Source organism: Gobio gobio (assembly GCF_949357685.1).
Source record: "Gobio gobio genome assembly, chromosome: 2".
Taxonomy (NCBI): Eukaryota; Metazoa; Chordata; class Actinopteri; order Cypriniformes; family Gobionidae; genus Gobio; species Gobio gobio.
In genome coordinates this window covers 33147988-33167938 of record NC_137098.1, presented here as the reverse complement: position 1 = coordinate 33167938, position 19951 = coordinate 33147988, and the positions used below count along the sequence as shown (strand labels likewise).

General features: G+C 37.2%; 2 protein-coding genes across 3 annotated transcripts; both read left to right on the top strand.

Moving 5' to 3' along the window:
* Positions 1 to 663: 663 nt before the first annotated feature.
* oaz2b (ornithine decarboxylase antizyme 2b) lies at positions 664 to 6482 on the top strand (the record flags this gene model as incomplete). Its single annotated transcript, XM_079803646.1, is given in 7 exon segments — positions 664 to 708; positions 1288 to 1412; positions 1756 to 1828; positions 1830 to 1910; positions 4800 to 4972; positions 5268 to 5353; positions 5515 to 6482. Coding segments are annotated over 7 exon segments (714 nt in total). The 3' UTR covers positions 5646 to 6482.
* Positions 6483 to 7302: 820 nt separating this feature from the next.
* slc25a44b (solute carrier family 25 member 44b) lies at positions 7303 to 13437 on the top strand. 2 transcript variants are annotated; one of them, XM_079802681.1, is made up of 4 exons: positions 7303 to 7502; positions 8679 to 9309; positions 10008 to 10135; positions 11056 to 13437. In XM_079802681.1, exons 2-4 carry the CDS (start codon positions 8688 to 8690, stop codon positions 11245 to 11247), a joined length of 942 nt encoding a protein of 313 aa, XP_079658807.1. In that variant the 5' UTR covers positions 7303 to 7502; positions 8679 to 8687; the 3' UTR covers positions 11248 to 13437. The 2 variants fall into 2 exon arrangements, with proteins under 2 accessions (XP_079658807.1, XP_079658806.1); XM_079802680.1 differs by having other exon boundaries at positions 8649 to 9309.
* The last annotated feature ends 6514 nt before the right edge of the window (positions 13438 to 19951 follow it).

The window sequence follows — 19951 nt, the reverse complement described above, 5'->3', positions numbered from 1 at the left end:
AGACGAACGATGCTGATCAGTTGAAACGAATGTGGTCTAACAGCGCTCGTCAAAATGATTGAGATGGCCAATCAAATCAAAGTATGCGGGGTTTACGTTCTCTTTTGGCTCGTGCACACTGCACAGTCTTCACACACAGATGAGCGCGTCAATCTATCGCTTAATGCCGGTGCGGAGAGAGACTCTTTTCTTTCCAGTGAAATCACAAAACTATATGAGAGCGGATTAGAACCCGGAACCTTTGACACGGTTGACAAAAATTCTACCACCAGACCACTTGGGAATCCATGAGCAAGTTGCGGATCTATGCATTTATTCACTCACTCATGTGAAGAATATCGGGACTAATAATATATTTGACGCAAATTAATGCAAATATTGTTTACAAATAGTCCCAAAAAGATTATTTCCCAACTAGAATTAGACCTAGAATTTCGCTCACTGTTCTGTTTGACCTGGTATTGATATTTTATGATTTAATTTCTATGGGCTATATTTAGTTCAAATTCAGAGGAACAGTTCATGTTCAGAAGAAACATTCATGTTGAAGAACTGTTAATAATAAAGATTGAGAAGATTGGATCAGTTGTGCTACTTTTTATGTGGAATACTTGATGCGGCCCAGCCTGACCCAGAGTCTACCTCCAGCAGCCCCCAGGTAAAATGAGTTTGAGACCCCTGCTTTACCGCAAATGTCCTACCCTCCAGGTAAGAACGGAACCAATGTAAGGCTACTCCATTTACCCCAACAAACTGCTCAAGGCATTCTAACAAAAGGACATGATCCAGTGTGTTTTACGTCGCACTCAGGCCTAACAAGACAAGACTGGCAGTTTCCATGGTCAACTTCTAATAAAATATAATTTGATGCTCTAAGGGCAGATTCTGTACTATGACTAATTTTGAAACCCGAATGAAACTAATCCATGATACCTCTGCTAAAAATGAAGAAAGCTGACAAAATACAACCTTTTCTAGGATTTTTGCTGTAAAAAGGAAGTTTAAAAATAGGACTTTTTTTTTTTGAAGGACAGAAGGATCTAGACCGGGTTTATTTAACAAGGGCTGCACTACTACACGTTTCAAACTCGTTGGCACACAACCCTCAGTCAAACTGATAATTTTATTAATTAATTTATAATTATAATTATTTCAGAAATACAATTGCCATTAAATTAGCCATTTTTGCTGCTTACTGAAATTTGGTAAAATGAATCCTTCAGCATAGTGATCTGCAACTTGTCCTTCTTAAATTTCCTCTCTGCACGTTTACATTCTTGTCTTAAGGACCGTCTCATGTCATTTACCCATGGCAGAGATTTGGATTTCTGGTGTCGAACTTTACAAGGTGGAAAGATCCTCCATGGAGGATCTAAAGGCCTCAGGAATATGCTGTTGGAAATGCTGTTGCTGTAGATGATGTAATACAACAATATACTTGGGACTTTGGCTTTACTAGGACATGTACAGGACATGTTAATATCAAACATAACAGGCATATGACCAGAAAAATAATTATCAGTAACCATAACTTTGACAAAAGTGCCACTGCCCAAAATCAAGTTAACATACATTGTAATTATACACTTTGTGTATCAGTATAACACCATTCATGAAGACTATATGCAATCAAACATATCCCATGCAGCCAAATGGGAGATTGCATTACTCTGGCCATATATTGTGTCTTGTTTGTTCAACATGAATTACTTGGACAATAAAATCAAAGTTCAAATTTCTCTCGTGTCTGTGCAGAGCTGTACTTCTGGATTCAGCTTGTGTGCTCCGCTGGGTCAGGCAGCAGGCTCCAGGGCCTCAGTGGTGCTCCTGATGTCCCTCACCCACAGAGGATGAACCCAGCTGGACAAAGCATGAGCAAAGATCTGACTCAAGATGTGCTCCTTTACAAGGTGAGGCTGTCACCACCTCACAATGGAGATGCTTCTTTACAAAAGCCACATAAAAAAGCCACTCTCCCTCTTGCAACAACATCTCTTCTTTAATGACAAGAGCGGGACAAGCTGTCACTCACTGAGGTCACAGCAATTGCAAGCCACAATGATCCAATCAATTCCTGATGGACAAAAAAAAGTCCCACACTAGGTTGAGTATCCAAACACAATATTTATTGAAAGGGTAATCCACAGTTGAAATCCAAAAACAGGCAAAGGACACACACGTAAAAAACAATCCAAACAACAACAGAGTTCAGGGCTAGTGATGGCAATTTCAAAACACTGCTTCACGAAGCTTAACGAATCTTCTGTTTCAAATTAATTGGTTCGGAGCGTGTATCCCAAAGTCACGTGATTTCAGTAAACAAGGCTTTGTTACGTCATCACTGTTTCAAAGCGCTTCGAAACACTTTGAAATGTCAATGGTTCACCGCTAGGGGGCGATGATCTCTGTGAACCCATGAATCATGAGCAGTCACTGAGAACCATTGAACAAGTGTCTGTGGGTTTTACCTGGGCTGCGTGATAATGTCATTTATTACTCACCCTCATGCAGTTCCACATCCGTAAGACCTTCGTTCATCTTCGGAACACAAATTAAGATATTTTTGTTGAAATCCGATGGCTCAGTGAGGCCTCCATAGCCAGCATTGACATTTCCCCTCTCAATATCCATTAATAAACTAAAAACATATTTAAATCAGCTCATGTGAGTACAGTGGTTCAATATTAACATTATAAAGCGATGAGAATATTTTTAGGGGGCAAAAAAAACAACAACTAAATAACAACTTATATAGTGATAACCGATTTCAAAACACTGCTTCATGAAGCTTCGAACCATTATCAATCACTGTATCGATTCAGTGGTTCGGACCGCCAAAGTCACGTGATTTCAGCAGTTTGACACGCGATCCGAATCATGATTTGTCTCGCTGATTCATAAAGCTTCGAAGCTTCATGCAGCAGTGTTTTGAAATCAGTTATCACTATATAAGTCGTTATTTAGTTTTTTTTGGCGCACCAAAAATATTCTCGTTGCATATTAATATTGAACCCCTGTACATGAACTGATTTAAATATGTTTTTTGTACATTAATGAATCTTGAGGCCTCACTCAGCCATCGGATTTCAACCAAAATATCTTAATTTGTGTTCCGAAGATGAACAGAGGTCTTACGGGTGTGGAACGGCATGAGGGTGAGTAATACATGACATTATTTTCATTTTGGGGTAAACTAACCCTTTAAGCCTCGGTCTGCCCATCACTATTCAGGGCTGAGGTGAACAGAGAAATCCAAACAAACAGACAAAGATCAGGGACACGGGGAAACCCAGGAGACAAAGGCTCAGAAATGCAATTAAGGCCTAGTCCACACGTACACGGGTATTTTTATAACCAGAGTTTTTCCTCCTCCGTTTAAAAAAAAAACAATCGCGTCCACACCAGCACGGTTTAAAAAAAATCTCTGTCCACATGAAAACGCAAAACCGCGCTATGATTGGCTGCCTGATTTCCACATGGGTCCCATCCACGGAGGGATGCTATGGGCTCAGTGAAACCCTTCTACAAGTTTACTTTGGACTCAGTGACAGGTAACTGTACACATGGGCTGGCCCAAGTGGACTGAAGCTTCACACACTTGCCTTACTATGTTGTATTATTGCATTCTGGCGCCTCTGTTCTGCAATACAATGAGATAACTGCGCATGTATCTGTATAGGCTACATGTGATAAGCGCTATTAGCAGAGTTATTAAAAGCTACATCCGCCATTGCATAGACTCGACTCATGTAACATTAAACAAAAGCGATAACGGCGCACAAACTGACGTCAAACAAAGGAGAGAACGGCGCACATTTTGACTTAACAAGCCTAAATCTCAGATTTCACCATCTACACAACAACGCTGTAACCAGAGTTTCTAAAAAACTTCACCCTGGCCGGAGTTTTCAAAAAAGTCCGGTTTCAGTAACCGGATACTGCGTTTGCGTGTGGACGAACAGCCAAACCGTATAGAAAAAGCTGCGGTTTTGAAAATACCCGTGTTCGTGTGGACAGGGCCTAATGCTGCGTTCCAGGCAGGTTTTTGAGCCCGTAAATTACAACTTCAAACCACGACTCACGACTTTGTAGTGTTCCAGGCAAAGTCACACCAAACTGCCTGAGCACAAGGAATTGTGTGGTAGTTAGATGTAAACAAAGCATGGTGGACCGTACGGGGTGTATGCTCATTTACGATCATTTCTAGCGCCAAAGGTGCTTACTCCTTGCTTATTTGAGGGAAACGGAGGAGAAAAACAGCGCAGACGGCAAGAAAAGCTGTTATACCTTTTATTTTACGTTATTTGTATATTTGTTTCATAAATACCGCATCCATAGGGGGCTGCCATTGTTGCTTCGCGGGCTATGTGACGTCAAAACTCGTAACAGGGAGTACATCGATCTAGTACGAGTTCACGGGTGGGAAGTCACGGGTTTGACTGCCGTTCCAGTGCACTTTCACGGGTAGAAGGTTGGAAAAACACGGGTTATGGGTTGCCTGGAACGCGGCATAAGACACATGCAAGACTTAACAATGAGCGGCTGAATTGACCAGGCTTATAAAGGGTGAGCTAACAAGGTTAATGAGACACAGCTGAAAACAATGAGTGCTGATGAGTGCGGGCAAAGGATTATGGGGAATGAAGTCCATGACAGAGTGCCATTTGTCTGGGATGGAGTGCCCTCTGGTAGCTATCAAGGGCACCCCAGCTGGTGATTATTTATGAGAGGAATGTGGGTTTATTTAACTGCAGTAATGGTAAAGTAATCTTTTTCTTTTTTGTCATTGTTTCATGCAGGATGGGAAGTTAACTGTGAAACAGGTGACCTCACTGGACAGCGAATCATCCATTCTGCTATTTCAGTATCAGCTAAGTGAGCAGTTGTCATGGAGCATGCAGACTGTGCTCTCTGGTCATAGCCTCTTTGTTGGTTTACCAAATGGAGAACTTCTCAAAGGCACCAAAGAAGGGTAAGTGATTAGTATGGTCTGCACTGTTTTTCGTGTTGAACATTCCCCCGATGCACTATACAGTTTGGTACATTTAGCCTATAAAAAAAATAATGGTTACAATTATTTTAAATTGGTATGAAATAATAATCTTTCATAATAATCAGATTTTATTGCAGATTTGAAATATGTTTTTTGAAACGTGAGTTTGGCAAGCATGTCCAAAATAGCCCAGAAGCCTTGCAGATATGGCCAGACTTTCATTGAAAGGGACCTTTTTAAAATTATGTTTTCTTTATTCTCTTTACTCCTGAAGGCTCACTGCTGTTTTGGAGTTTGCAGAGGAGAAATTGAAGATCAATCATGTATTTGTGTGGTTCATGAAGAACAGGCCAGATAAATGTAAGTTCTGGATCAGTTGGTTTGATTTGCTGGAATCACAATACATTACACCATTCTTACTTGTCAGCTGCCTTTTAAAACATTATCATGAGGAATGTTATACCCCATAAAATCTGACGGCTTTTTAAGAAATTTGCCATTTCTTCTTGTCTCTTCCACAGTGCTCCTTACCAGAACATTCTGCTACCTTGGCTTTGAGCTTGTAAAACCAGATCATCTAATAGCATCTATTGCAGGAGATTTGCGTCTTATGGTCTACGATATTCAACAAACCCACTCATCTGAAGAATGACTAAATACGCAGATATTATATAGACTGTTACAAAGTGGACTAAATACAAAACCAACAATAACCAGGGTCATTGTGAAAAACTAACATTGCAGAGGGGCATTCAGGGTACAGCAACTGGGTAATGTTAACCTAACGGATAATTCAAAGTATGGGTTCATTTGTTTGCCTCAAGAAACACACCATTTCACAAAGAACATTTAAATTATGTGTTCAATGTATCAAAATAGCAATAACTGGGTTGTTGTATGTAAAAATGACTCAAATAACATGCCTGTGATATTCACACTGAACAGTAATTATTATGTTCTTTGTAGCACAAGTTTTGCCACCATTTGTGCCAACAAATATATGTAAAGTGAATCATAGCAACACCTGCATGTTGTAATGTGAACTTGTATTGCACTTTATAAATCATTGACATAAAACTATACAAATAAAAAAAGTTGACAATTTAATTAAGCACAATTTACTCCTCACAAAGAGATATCAATTGTTCATTAACATGTCAGTTGCTTATAATAGTTTATGGTTATTGACGGCATTGGCTTGAAGTGGAATCTTTCTACATTCAGCAGATATATCTGCAGTGTTTTGGTGATATGACAACAGGAACATTCATTCATATTTGTTCACCACATTGTGTAAAGGTATGGAGAATTTGTTTTAGAGGAAGTGGTAGAATCTTTTTGTTTTTACTGATTTTGCACATTTACAAGACAGGGAACATACCAACATATTAACATAAAAAAATGAAATGAGCAAGATTTAAAATAGAATAGACCTACTTTAACAAAGATGTAAAAGAGGACATCATTAAAATAGCAAATATTGTGTCACAGAGGTGAGCATATGGTTTTCTGTCTTACTTTGAAGTATTTAAATCTCACAAATTCATGAAGATATAAAGGAAGGTTTTTCATTTCTTCCATTTCCCCACCAAAATTACAACGTTCACAAGGTCAGAAAACTGGGCATTCAAAATATTCTTATAAAACACCTTCTAAAACTAAGGGATGAATATCATTCATTTTCACTGAAAGCCAATTAAAAACATATACCCAAAATGTAGAGGTAAAATCACAGTAGAAAAGGTGTGATAGACCAAATACCTTTGGAAAATCTGCAATTCTCAAGTCTTGTGCCCAGATGTTATTGTCCATTTCTTGTTATCTGCATGAGCAAAATATAGTTGCAAAATAAAGAATAAGAAACCAAATTGAATATAATATATAAATAAAAACCTAAAAAAATATATAAATTTTTAATAATTGTAGCAATTACCTTAAGGTAATTTCACTATTGATTAAATTGACTGCCTGCCTTAGTTTATACTGAGTGACTAAAATCTTACCTTCAGCAAGGTCATTTGTAGAAAATAAAAAAAACCACAATGGTTTTATAGAAGGTAGATGTGACTTGCAACCATAGATATTTTTTTTACGGTCTATGGTTGCAACATACACTCTCTGCCGGTGATCTTTACATTCATAATAAAATATAATATGTAATTAAATATAATATAATACTAATAATATAAGTTATAATCAATCAATCAATCAATCAATCAATAACGTGTGAATATTTGCGGTATTTTTAACACCCTGGTCGATGCACTTTAACCTTTAATGTCAGTCAGACCAGCGCGCTATGATTGGTCAGTTCAGTGGAGTGACGCAACAGCGTCATCACCATCACTACCGATCCCTTCCCTGCTCCCTTCCCTTTCCTACCCATGCCATGTCCTACCCATATTCACTAACTAGTGAGCGCCTTTAGCTGCTGCTACTGTCATGAGCTGAACATACTCACCAATGACAACATAAATATGCTTTATGACTGAATCTCCTCTGCTGCACGGTAAGACGTTCACTGGTGTTGTTGAAGTGTATCCGAGCTGAGATCATAGAGCTGAGCCCGGCTGGCCATTGAGCCGCATGAGAGTTGTGCTAATCATGCTATTAAAGAGAGCTATGTGGACTTACAAAACAGCTGACCTGACATTGTTTATCTTAACATTGAATTAGAAAGCAGTGTTATGTTACAAAGATTGTGTTAACACCAGCACCGGTATGAGTTAACGTTACAGAAAACCAGTAGCAACCTAGCTCAGGTATGTTAGACTGAAAGCTAATAAACACTAGCCGTGTGACTAAATAAAGAACCAGTGCACGTACTAGATGTTTTTTTAAAAACTACTGTAGCAAACTACTACAGCTTGTATCAGAAACAATAAGTCTTAAAGGGACAGTTCAACCAAAAATTTAAGTTCAGTAATCATTTACTTATCCTAATGTCGTTTCACTTTCTTTCATCTGTGCAACATAAAATATATTTTGAAAAATGTCTCAGTATTTCTCTCTGTCTGATCATACGGCTTTGGTATAGAGACTGTAGATTTCGAAGTTACTTGCATTTGTAGTAGCATATCCTCATCACATTTTTGACGTGCTTAGTTTATTTAAAGGGATAGTTTACTCATGAAAATTCGATAATCTTTTTTATTTATCCTCATCTTATGGAAACTTGTTTCTTACAGGGATTGAAAATATGAATAATACCAATAAAGGTAATTGTGTCTTTTTATCTCACAATTCAGACTTTATAACTTGCAATTGCAGGTTTATATTTTACAATTGTGAGGAAAAAAAGTCATAGTTGTGATATATAAACTCACAATTCTGAGAAATAAATATCAGAATTGGGAGTTATAAACTCAGAATTTATGTGAGAAAAAAGTCAGAATTGTAAGATTAAAAAAATGCAATTACCATGTTTTATTCTGTGGGGAAAAACTTATTCATATTCATGTTGTGACTTTTTTTGTCAAACACAAAAGGAGATGTTAGGCCTCAGTCACCATTCACTTTCATTGCATTATTTCTCTGTACACTACAAGTGAATGGTGACTGAGGCTGTCAGTCATTAACATGCTGCCTAACATCTACTTTTGTATTCCACAGAAGAAAGAAAGTAGATGTTTATTCATCCCCTGTTAATTCCCAGGTGGCCTGGGACTGATGTCGGGCGCTGCAGGAAGGAAACATGGAGCAAAAGCGCAACATTCAGATCATAGAATGGGAGGACTTGGACAAGCGCAAGTTCTACTCCTTTGGAGTATTCATTACCATGGCCATCCGCGCCACGGTCTACCCGGCCACGCTGATCCGCACCAGGCTGCAGGTTCAGAAGGGGAAATCTCTCTACACTGGGACCTACGACGCCTTCTGTAAGATTCTAAAAGCTGAAGGTCTGCGAGGACTTTACAGGGGCTTCGTGGTGACCACGTTCACGCTCATATCAGGACAGGCGTACATAACCACTTACGAACTGGTAAGGAAATATGTTTCCATCTATTCTAAGGACAATACGCTAAAGTCCTTAGTGGCGGGAGGCTCAGCGTCACTGGTGGCCCAGAGCATTACTGTTCCCATAGATGTCGTATCACAGCAGCTCATGATGCAGGGCCAAGGGGAGCATCTGACCCGCTTTAAAATAAAACCCGAAAGAGCAAAGCACTCTGTATTTTTCGGCCAGACGAGAGACATTATCGGGCAGATATTTGCTGCGGATGGCATTCGTGGATTCTACCGAGGATATGTGGCTTCTCTCCTCACATACATCCCCAACAGTGCCGTTTGGTGGCCGTTTTACCACTTTTATGCAGGTAGGAAATATAACCATTGCAATGACCAAGTGTTGCAGTTTTGGATCAATATACACTACCATTTAAAAGTTTAGGGTCAGAAAGATTTAGTACTGAGAAATTAATACTTGTATCCAGCAAAGATGCATTACATTGTTCAAAAGTGACAGAGTAAGGACATATATAATGTTACAAAAAAAATATATATAAATATATATATTAAATGAATGCTTTTCTTTTGAGCTTTCTATTCTTCAAAGTATCCTGAAAAAAGTAATCACAATTTCCACAAAATTATTAAGCAGAACGATTTTTTCAAACATTGATAATGTTTCTTGAGCATCAAATCAGCATATTAGAAAGATTTGACACTGAAGACAGGAGTAATTCAGCTTTGCCATCAAAATGATATGTATGAAAACTGAAAATGTTTATGGTAAATTATAATATTTCACAATCTTACTGTTTTTACTCTATTTTTGATCAATTAAATTCAGCCTTGTCAAGCATAAGATACTTTTTTTTTTAAAACATTAATAAAAAAATTAATTGAATTTTATGTGCTTTGAATGTTCATATTTTGATTGTTAAAATACTATACTGTTTAAAGTCACATAGATGACATCTGTCTTGGATAGCAATATATCTGAGTCATTAGAGAAAGCAATATAATGGCAGAGGATTTTGAAGTATTTAATTTGCTCTTATTGGCTCCACAGAACAGTTGTCGAAGATGGCTCCCAGTAACTGCCCTCATCTAGTGCTGCAGGCAATGGCTGGACCTCTGGCGGCTGCCACCTCCTCTACTGTCACCAACCCCATGGACGTCATCAGGGCCCGGGTTCAGGTCATTGCACACAATATAAAATCAGACAACAGATACTGTATGTACAGCTGGCATGTGTGACCGAATGTGTTTACATGTACAACAAAACAGATAACTATCAAAACCAAGCTTTATAAAATGTTTACAGGGTACATAACACACAGTTTCTCATGTTAATCTTGAGTATATATAGAGTAGTATTGCATCTTTCGTACCTCCGAAGAGTCTTTAGTTTTATTAGATTTATAAAAGACAGATACGCTGTACCGATTCTTTCCGAAAAACAGCCGAACTTGTGGAGGGGTGCAGTGGGCGGGGCTAAAGAGAGAGACACACACACACACACACACACATACACACACACACTCACTACATCATTGCATTATCCATGGATAACTTTTGATTCACTATATGTTTGTGTTGTTTACAAATCCTTGCACAACTCCGTTGCTGCTCCGGAAAAACAAACTGCGTACTGTTCCCTCAATGCTGGATTGTTTGGGAAGCTGAACAAGGTTATCTTTCCCTCACAACCAAAAACACACTTCTTTAGTGACATTGTTAATTTTGTGGTGCGTGCTCTTACTCTTGCTCTGGTTGATGTGCGCACATGCTCATCCAGGAGAAGTGACCATACAAGGAATTCCACCCTGATGTAATACAGGGCCATACTGGAGAAAAATAAGCTAACTGAAACTTATACTAATCCTGACGGAGGGTATTTGGAACAGAAATACTCATATGTCCAACTCATATTTTGAAACTTTGGCCATGTTTAGCATGAGAATCCAAATCTTTAACTGTGTAAATAAGTCAGAATGCATGACCATCCCCTTTAAAATCAAATCAGTTAAAGGCAACACAATAAAACTGACTTGGCATTATATAGTTATTTTTCCATTTTTTTTAATTGAATGTTTTACCTGATTATCTGATTGCAGGTGGAGGGCAGGACATCAGTCATTGAGACCTTTAACCAGCTGATCAGAGAGGAAGGATTCTGGGGGATGACCAAAGGCCTCTCTGCCCGCATCATATCTTCAACGCCCACAGCAATAGTCATGGTGGTTGGTTATGAAACTCTCAAAAAGCTCAGCTTACGACCAGAGATGGTTGATTCCCGACACTGGTAAAAAAAAGAAAAGAAAAAGAAACTTTACACAGTGTCTGTCATCTGCCCTATGACTCTTTCACTCCACCTTGTTGTTAATTTTCGCCTTTTAAATCTCCTGCCTTGTGATGTTTCATTGTGACACTGCTGATTGCTTTTGGGTGATTATGGAATTATTATTATTATTTTAGCTAATAGTAACAATGCAGCTTTTGAGCTCTTTGTTACTATCTGTCAATGGGGAAAATGCTGCTAAGGTTTATAATCGATGTAAGAGGCACAAAAGTTTTTCTTAAATGAGTTTTTAAAATGTATGCGATTGAACAGATTGAATGTTTTAGTAAAAGAAAGTATTTTATGACTAATTTATTGCTCGTTGTATACGTGGTATTTTAAACTTCTTCAGTAATTGATTTTCTGAAGGATATAAACAATATTTCTTTTAAGATATTTCATTTAGAGAACTTGCGTCATTCAACTGTCCCCGTAATGTAATTTTATCCATAGTAGTACAGTTTTCATCATACTTTATTAAGTTTATGTTACTAGATCTTCTCATGTTTACCTCTGATTATGCTTTTCATAATTTTTTTTTTTTGGGGGTTGTTGGGATGTTTTAAGTTGCCAAAGCTGAGTGAATATTCAAGGAAAATCTCTTGATAACCTTTGCTGAAGATGAGTAATGAAAAGCCAAAACTGATTGTAAATATATCAAGTTATATATATATACATCTGCCTGTGTGCCCTTCAGTATTATTTTTTAAGTTCTCAAAGTTTTGAGAGCATAGTTCTCCCAAATATGAAAATGTACTTACCGTCTCGTCATTTTTCTTTCTTTAGTGGGACGCAGTGTTTAGCAGAATGTTTGAATTTCTCTCGTTTATAGAATGAAAGTGAATGGGAATTAGGGGCTGTCAAGCTCTAAAAAGGACAAATTAGCATCATAAAAGTGCACCAAAATAGCCATATGACTTGTACACTGTTACATTTTTTCTCAAGGCATACAATAGAGTGGTTTAAAGAATTGACTTAAATTAAAGTCATTATTCACTGCACATCTTGCTTGTAAGCCTTGGACATTCTGCTTTCATAATTTTCAAAATACATGAGGGAAATGATGGATTCATTTTTGGGTGAACTATCACTTTAATAGAACATAATTATTATGATGCAATTGGAGTGAAATGTAGGGCTATTAAGAGTAAAAAAAAAAAAAAAAACATATCTCTTATATATGCTGTCTGCGAAGCAGCTGTGGGACCTCAAAATAATGATTTACCTTTAAATGTTGTATTGGCAGCATAACTGTATCCTGCAATCATGCATTCTGTGCTGTGTAATTCTTTTTGTCACCACTAGGGTGCAGTCACTTATAAAGAGTTAGCGGATCCTCTGCTCTAGTCTTGTTTTATGGATATGCCTGATAAAGTCATCCCAATCATACTAATTATATATTTATCAACTTCTGCTCTTCTGGGGCATTTATTTGTTTTTAACTTGCAGTTTAATTTTAACCTCATCTCAGCTACCACAGGGCAGACAGCAAATCAATATTAGCTTTGAATAATTTAAACTTGTATATAGGGGAATCTGTGTTTATTTTGTGAGTATAAATAAATTAATAGTTGATGGTATTGATAAAAAAATATCACTACAGTAACAACCTGAGCCAAGAATTCAGAACTTACTCCCCAAATATCTAGTATAAAATCTGTAAAAAATAATTAAATTTAGATAAAATGTCCGATGTGATGTTAACGGGTATTGGAGTAAATTTCAGAAACACAATTTGATGCACATTCATAGCTGTTGATCTGTAAAAGTGCAAAGCAAATATTATATTTAAGCAGTGGTTCTCAATCAGGGGGCCTAAGGATTACTTAAGATGATTTAAAATAATATAAACATTATAATTGACGCAAGATATGAGAGATCCTCATTTTAATAGTGTGATTTTTTAGACCTTAAGTAGGCTATTATTTTTATTATTGATTTTTATTTTATTTTTTTTGGTGGGTGGGATGAGGACCACTGGACCATATATTTGACAGTTTTTGTTGTTGATACCAAAAGAGTTCAGCTCAGCTTCATGCTTCAAATATATAGATTTTTCATTAAATAATTTTGAACTAATTTCAAGCGGTTATGGAGATTGCAAGGTTTTATTTGTAAGCTCGTACAACAACAACATAAATAAATATGCTATAAATTCAAAAGCAATGACATGCAATTCACTGATTTTTGGTTATGTCTTCAACACTGCAGCAGAAGACGAAACCACTTGATAAAAAGATTTGACCGTTTGGAACAAGTACATTCATTAGTTCCATTTCAGGGCAAGTGCACTGCCCCCTGCAGTGTGTTTGTCTTTGGGCAGTAGAGTTTCTTTCTGCTTTGATTTAATGATTAGTGCCAGGGCAGTGCTTCTCTAAAGCCCGAGGTTTGAAATGAGGCAAATGTTTCCCTGCAGCTACATTCATATGATGGTTAGTTGTGCTTCAAATCAAACTTTGGGGTTGGGAAGGGATGGTTACACTTTATTTGGTAACACTTTATTTTACAGTGTCCTTTTGTTACATGTAGTTACTGTAGTAATAACTATAAATTATGCATAATTACATGCACCCAACCCCTATTCCTAACCATAACCGTATTTTAAGTACATATAGTTAATTATTACTCAGTACTTACATGTGTAATTACACGGTAACACAGACACCTTACATTAAAATAAAGTGTAACCCTTTATTTGAATGTGTCCCTGTTACAGTGTAATTATACATTTAATACTGAGTAATACTAAGTTCATGTACATAGTATAGGGTTAGTTGCCTGTAATAAAGCATAATTAGGGGCCAAGCACCAAAGGTGCGGAGGCACCTATTGGAATGCTTAGATTTCTCTCGAATAACGTGCAAAGAAATTTTACGCATAGCGCTTGCAAAAATAGACTTCAGGCTGTATCTCCGCCACCTAATGGTGATTATTATTTTTTTTGTTTACATGCTTATAACTTTGCATGTGATTGACTTATTTTCACAAGGAGTCAAATCTCATTAGATTCCTGAACTCCAACGATACCAAACATGCTAGGTTTTGCCTTATGGTTTGTGCAACGTTGTAATATAGCGCTTAAACAACTTTAATATCTTTGAAACCGTTTGTCCAATCGAGAGAAAACCGCCATAGGAAAATCGTAATGATAGCAGGTTGATTAGATGTCACGGGCCAAATGTCAACATTTTGATTGTAAGTGGCAAAAAAATGCAAACAAAGTCAGGTGTAGGTCATTTTTTTATATGTTCATAAATATAAATGTCTGTAACTCCTAAGCGAAATGAGATATTTTCACCAAATTTCACACGTTTATGTATGGGGGCACAAGTTTAGAAATGTTGATGACTCTGCTTCAGTGTGAAATTATCTTAAGGGGGAAACAACTTTCTAAATAGAAGTATAACAAAAAGTTTATTTGCTCAGTTGGGATGCCATTAAATGGTTTTTTTTGTTGTTGCAAAAAACCCATAATGTAACTGAAAAACCTTAAAACAAACCATCAAATATAAACTGGTACAGTTTATGCAAAGAGAGTATAAAAAAAACACTGCATATGCCATTTCTTCACTTAAATAATTCATGCCTACCAAGTTTGTAACGCACGTAATTAAATCATAATAGAACAATGGTCTATTATCAGCATTTATGCTGCAATATTTTGTGCAACATGCAGTTGTGATTAACTAGTGCTGTGATAGGCCCTCACCCTCAGGCGAGGAAAGTCCTGCCAATGATCAATTTCTCAGCCAGAACACAATGGCACAGACTTCATCACTGCAGCCAAAACCACTATCTTACGTCCGCAACGGCTATGGACTGCTGAAAAGAGTATTACTGTCCTTTCACATAAAACTCAATTTATGAAAAGACATTATCTTATAAAGACTTATTTTCTTTTCTTCTTTTTTTTTGTCTACAAAATAGAGATTTTTTTATAGTAATGTATTTACATGTATTAAAATAATTGCATTAAAAAAGCTGTTATTTATAAATGGTTGATGACACTATAAGGTCCCATCTTTTTACACTATAGTTATGAAACTAACAATAAGCAATATATTATTGCAGCGCTTATTAACCTTTGTTAATGGAAGCCTACTTAATAAAAATAAAACAATTTCATTGTTTGTTCATGTTAGTTGACAGCGCATTAACAAAAAAAAATGCATTAGTAAATATTGAAATGAATATTAAAGAGCTGCTTTTATGCTATTTGAAAGGTTTCTAATTTTGTTTTGGGGGTCTCATACAGGTTTAAATGCGTCCAATGTAATAATAATAATAATAATTTTCACATAATAGCCTACACGTTGCAGCATCACAGTGTCTGAAACGGTTCGATAAAGGATTCGGTCTCGCTAAACCCCTCCTTTCTGCTCAGATTGGTCAGATGGCCCAGTCTGTTGTGATTGGTCTAACGCTTACAGCGTGTGTCGGAAACAAAATTTCCATTACCATATCTGATTGTCAGCTCCTCATCACTTGTAATGAACAGTGAAGCGAACATTAACAACACACAGAAAAAAATTGGTTCTTCAGTGGTTCTTTGGGGTGGTTGTGGTGCTATATAGCTACCATATGAAGAGCCTGTTAATCCCAGTGTGGTTCTTCAGCAGTTCTGCATTAATACAGTGTATTTCCTGAAGATAACATGGTTCTCAACCTTTTTGACCTATAAGGAAATATTCCAGGGCCCCCACATGAGACTTTTTGACCTCAGAAAAGCATAAAAGTGATTCAAAGTAGCTTTTGCCATTGTTGTAAATTCTCATTCATAGCAAACATGAGAGTGGAGTAACATATCTAAAATCTAAGAAGGACAATGTAGTGGTGGAATGTAACAAGATACTGAGAGCTGTCAGTTGTAGTTTAAATTATGTGGATTGAGGAATGGATGGATGAGAGAAAGATTGTGATTGGCTGTAGTCTTTGAATAAATGTACCTCTTATGGTTCTACATAGCACCATTTGTCAAAGGTTCTGTATAGCGCCACTTTTGTATTGTAAGGGGAACCACTTTTAGTATAGCACCTATGATTTATCCCCAATTAACCAGTTTTAGTGCTTATTTAGAACCATTTTTATTTCGAGTGAATGGCGTCGGTTTTACCGTATCAATTTGAGCCTGATTCTTCATCCTTTGGAAGTGGATTTGCTTTCCCAGCACAGAAAACAGTCTCTTCTCGACACGTCGACAAGACGAACCACACTCTTCCAGGCCTCAGCTACAACTACAGTGTTTGAGGGCAGGTCAAAGTAAGAGTTGTTTGCGGGCAGCCAATGAAGATATTATGCAAATGTATTTGCTTTTTGCATATATAAAATGTTGCAAAGAAGCAATCCTACATTTGATCTTACAATCTTTCTTCAAATGTGCGTACACGGGAATCAGAACGAACATACGCACAAAAAAACGTGCATACGGCTCTCTTCCAGAAGTGAAATCTGTAAATCGCAAATGATCTTGAAATTGTGCACAGCTGAATAGTTTCAGACCTCCGCCTTGTAAACGCCGCCTAATTGGTGACATATAAAATAGCATCAGTCAACGTCCAAATCCTTTACTTGAGTGAATAGTGTTATTGCTTGTGCAGACCCTTTACATTCAGAAACAGCTATATTACTCACAGGAAAGGTAATATATAAAAAAAGCTAAATGGGGGCATATGTTCATTGTTCGTTCATCTTTACTAGTGTAGTTAACTAAATGAAACCTTTAAAGTGTTACCAAATTAATCTTAATTAAAGAATACTGCTGCGAGAAACGTTCAATGATAAACATGGGATATGGGATGCTTGAGAGATGAGGTCTGATGACCCAATCACTGATTAGTTTGAGGTCAACATAGATAAATGATCAAGCAAAGATCAGATTTACTGGAGTTTGAAGTACTGCTCTTCATAGTCAGACGCCCAGGGCACTGACGCATGCTGTCCCACTGGGAGTGACTTCCATTAGGTACATTTCTGAGTGAAAAATGACTGAGCATAATAGATGCCCTAATGAGTCTGGGGGTCTCTATATCTATGACATCAGTGGACAGGGTGTTGTCACACTGGGCCATGTCTCTTTTGCAAAGCTGGACGTTGATGGATGTTCTCCATTAGTGCATGTCGATTGGTGATTTGTGATTTAATCTGGTATGACCTCAAACCAGGTCCATCTGAGCCCTGACGGGAAGCTTTTAAAAATCTAGGTGTTCATAACAAGACAAAGAGAAAGATGCATATGATGGTAACACTTTACAATAAGGTATCATTTGTTAAACATACACAAGCAATACACAGTAGTTCTACAGCATTTATTAACCTTAGTTAATGTTAATCTCATTTACTAATGCATTATAAATATCAAACATTGTATCAATCACACTTTAAATTAGGTGTTTAAATGAAGAAAGAAAAGTTAGGTACAATGTACTTATTATGTTCATATTGGATTGCAAAACACTTGCTGCTATCAAGGTGGGATACAGGTTAGGGACAGGTTTGGAGGTATGGTTAGGGTGGGTTATGGACCGGTGCATGGGAAGGCTCAACAATGTAATTAAAGAAATTAATTACAGCTATAATTGCATGCAGGTTTTTTTGAAATACATAAGTTCAATGTAAAACATGTATGTACACAATAAGTGCATTGAATCACATGATCAACACTATAGATTAGGGTCCAATTCTCAATATTAACTAACTATTAACTATGACTTTTGCCTCAAACTCCTATTTACAGCTTATTAATAGTTAGTAATGTAGTTGTTAAGTTTAGGTATTGGGTAGGATTATGGTCATGTAGAATAAGGCATTATTATGTGTACTAATAAACAGCCAATATCCTAGTAATGCATGCTAATAACCAAATAGTTAATAGTGAGAATTGGACTATTAATTTAAATTTTAGTGTTACCATTCATTTAAATCTTAGTACATAGTTAAAGACACTTATTATAAAGTTAGACCATTGTTTCCATTATTATTAATTAATGCACTGTGAACTAACATGAATGTGAAAATTTGTATTAGCTAACATTAACAAAGATTAATTAATGCTGTAAGAATAGATTGCTTGTTACTTAATTGCCTGGTTTCACAGACAATCCTTAAAGGGTTAGTTCACCCAAAAATGAAAAATTCTGTCATTAATTACTTACCCTCATGTCGTTCGACACCCGTTAGGCCTTTGTTCATCTTCGGAACACAAATTAAGATATTTTTGTGGAAATCCGATGGCTCAGAAAGGCCTAGTAATGTAATTCGCACTCACAAGATCCATAAAAGGTACTAAAGACGTCATTACAAAGTCCATCTCACTACAGTGGTTCTACAATAATTTTATGAAGCGATGAGAATAGTCAACACGACGCATGCGCGAGAATATGACATAGAGCCGGCGTTCTGACATATGACCCGGAAGCGAGGAGCTTTGTTTACAAGCAGAGGAAGATGCGCTGTATCTAAGCTGTTGAATTCTACATGATCGTGCTTTAGGTCTTCGCGTAGTGGTCAAAATGGGGCTAAAGTGTACATTTCCCTGATGCCCGAACCATGAGAAACGAACAAGTGCACGTGAAAGTGCCTTATCAAAGCCGCCAAATGAAAGTCATATTCTCGTGCATGCATCGTGGTGCTTCGTGAGTTCACGTCAAAGGCCCAGGCAGTCGTATTTAGATTTTTTTTTTTGCGCACAAAAACTATTCTCGTCACTTCATAAAATTATTGTAGAACCACTGTAGTGAGATGGACTTTGTAACGACGTCTTTAGTACCTTTTATGGGTCTTGTGAGTGCAAAATACATTGCTGCCAATGGAGGCCTTTCTGAGCCATCGGATTTCAACTAAAATATCTTAATTTGTGTTCCGAAGATGAACAAAGGTCTTAGGGTGTCGAACGACCTGAGGGTAAGTAATTAATGACAGAATTTTCATTTTTGGTTGAACTAACCCTTTAAGATAGTCCCAGACTAAAATGCATGGTTGAGCTGTCTTAACTGAAAGCAACTTGCACTGACATATCTTAAAATATGTCAGTGCCATTGTTTTGTCGCACACCAGTAATGTTTTTTTTCTAAGGCACATTTATAGAAGGTACTAACTAATAAGGCCTAATCCTTGCTTAATCTAAGCCCTGTCTGTGAAACCAGGCCCATGTTAGTTAATGCATTAGCTCATTGTAAAGTGTTACCCATACGTTAAACAAAATAACTTAAATGCAACAGTCCATTTTCTTGTCCACTGTTAATGCAATAACATGACACAATACAATACAGTATGTTAATGCAACCTTTAAACATTCTGCAGGTTTTTGAGGAACAATGGCCCTCCACATCATGGTCTTGGCATAGCGTGGTCTATTTCATGGACCACACATTGGCACATTCACCAGGGCCTTATAAAAACAAAGGAGAGAAAAGATACATTCAAACACAGCAACATCTAAAGGCCCATACCAAATCAATTGATTGATGGGACAAACAGTGGCTGATGAGGGCGCGCGAGCGAGTGGATGGGTCCGTTCCTTCTCACTGATACTTCCTGGAGAAATGACAAAGTGCTCTCTGCCCTCTCTCTACATTAATTATCAACCGCTGTCTCAAAGGCACTTTGTCAAATGAGATAAATGAAACAACATCGGGACAGGAACAAATCAGACTGCCGAGCAGGGGAGGGAGGAG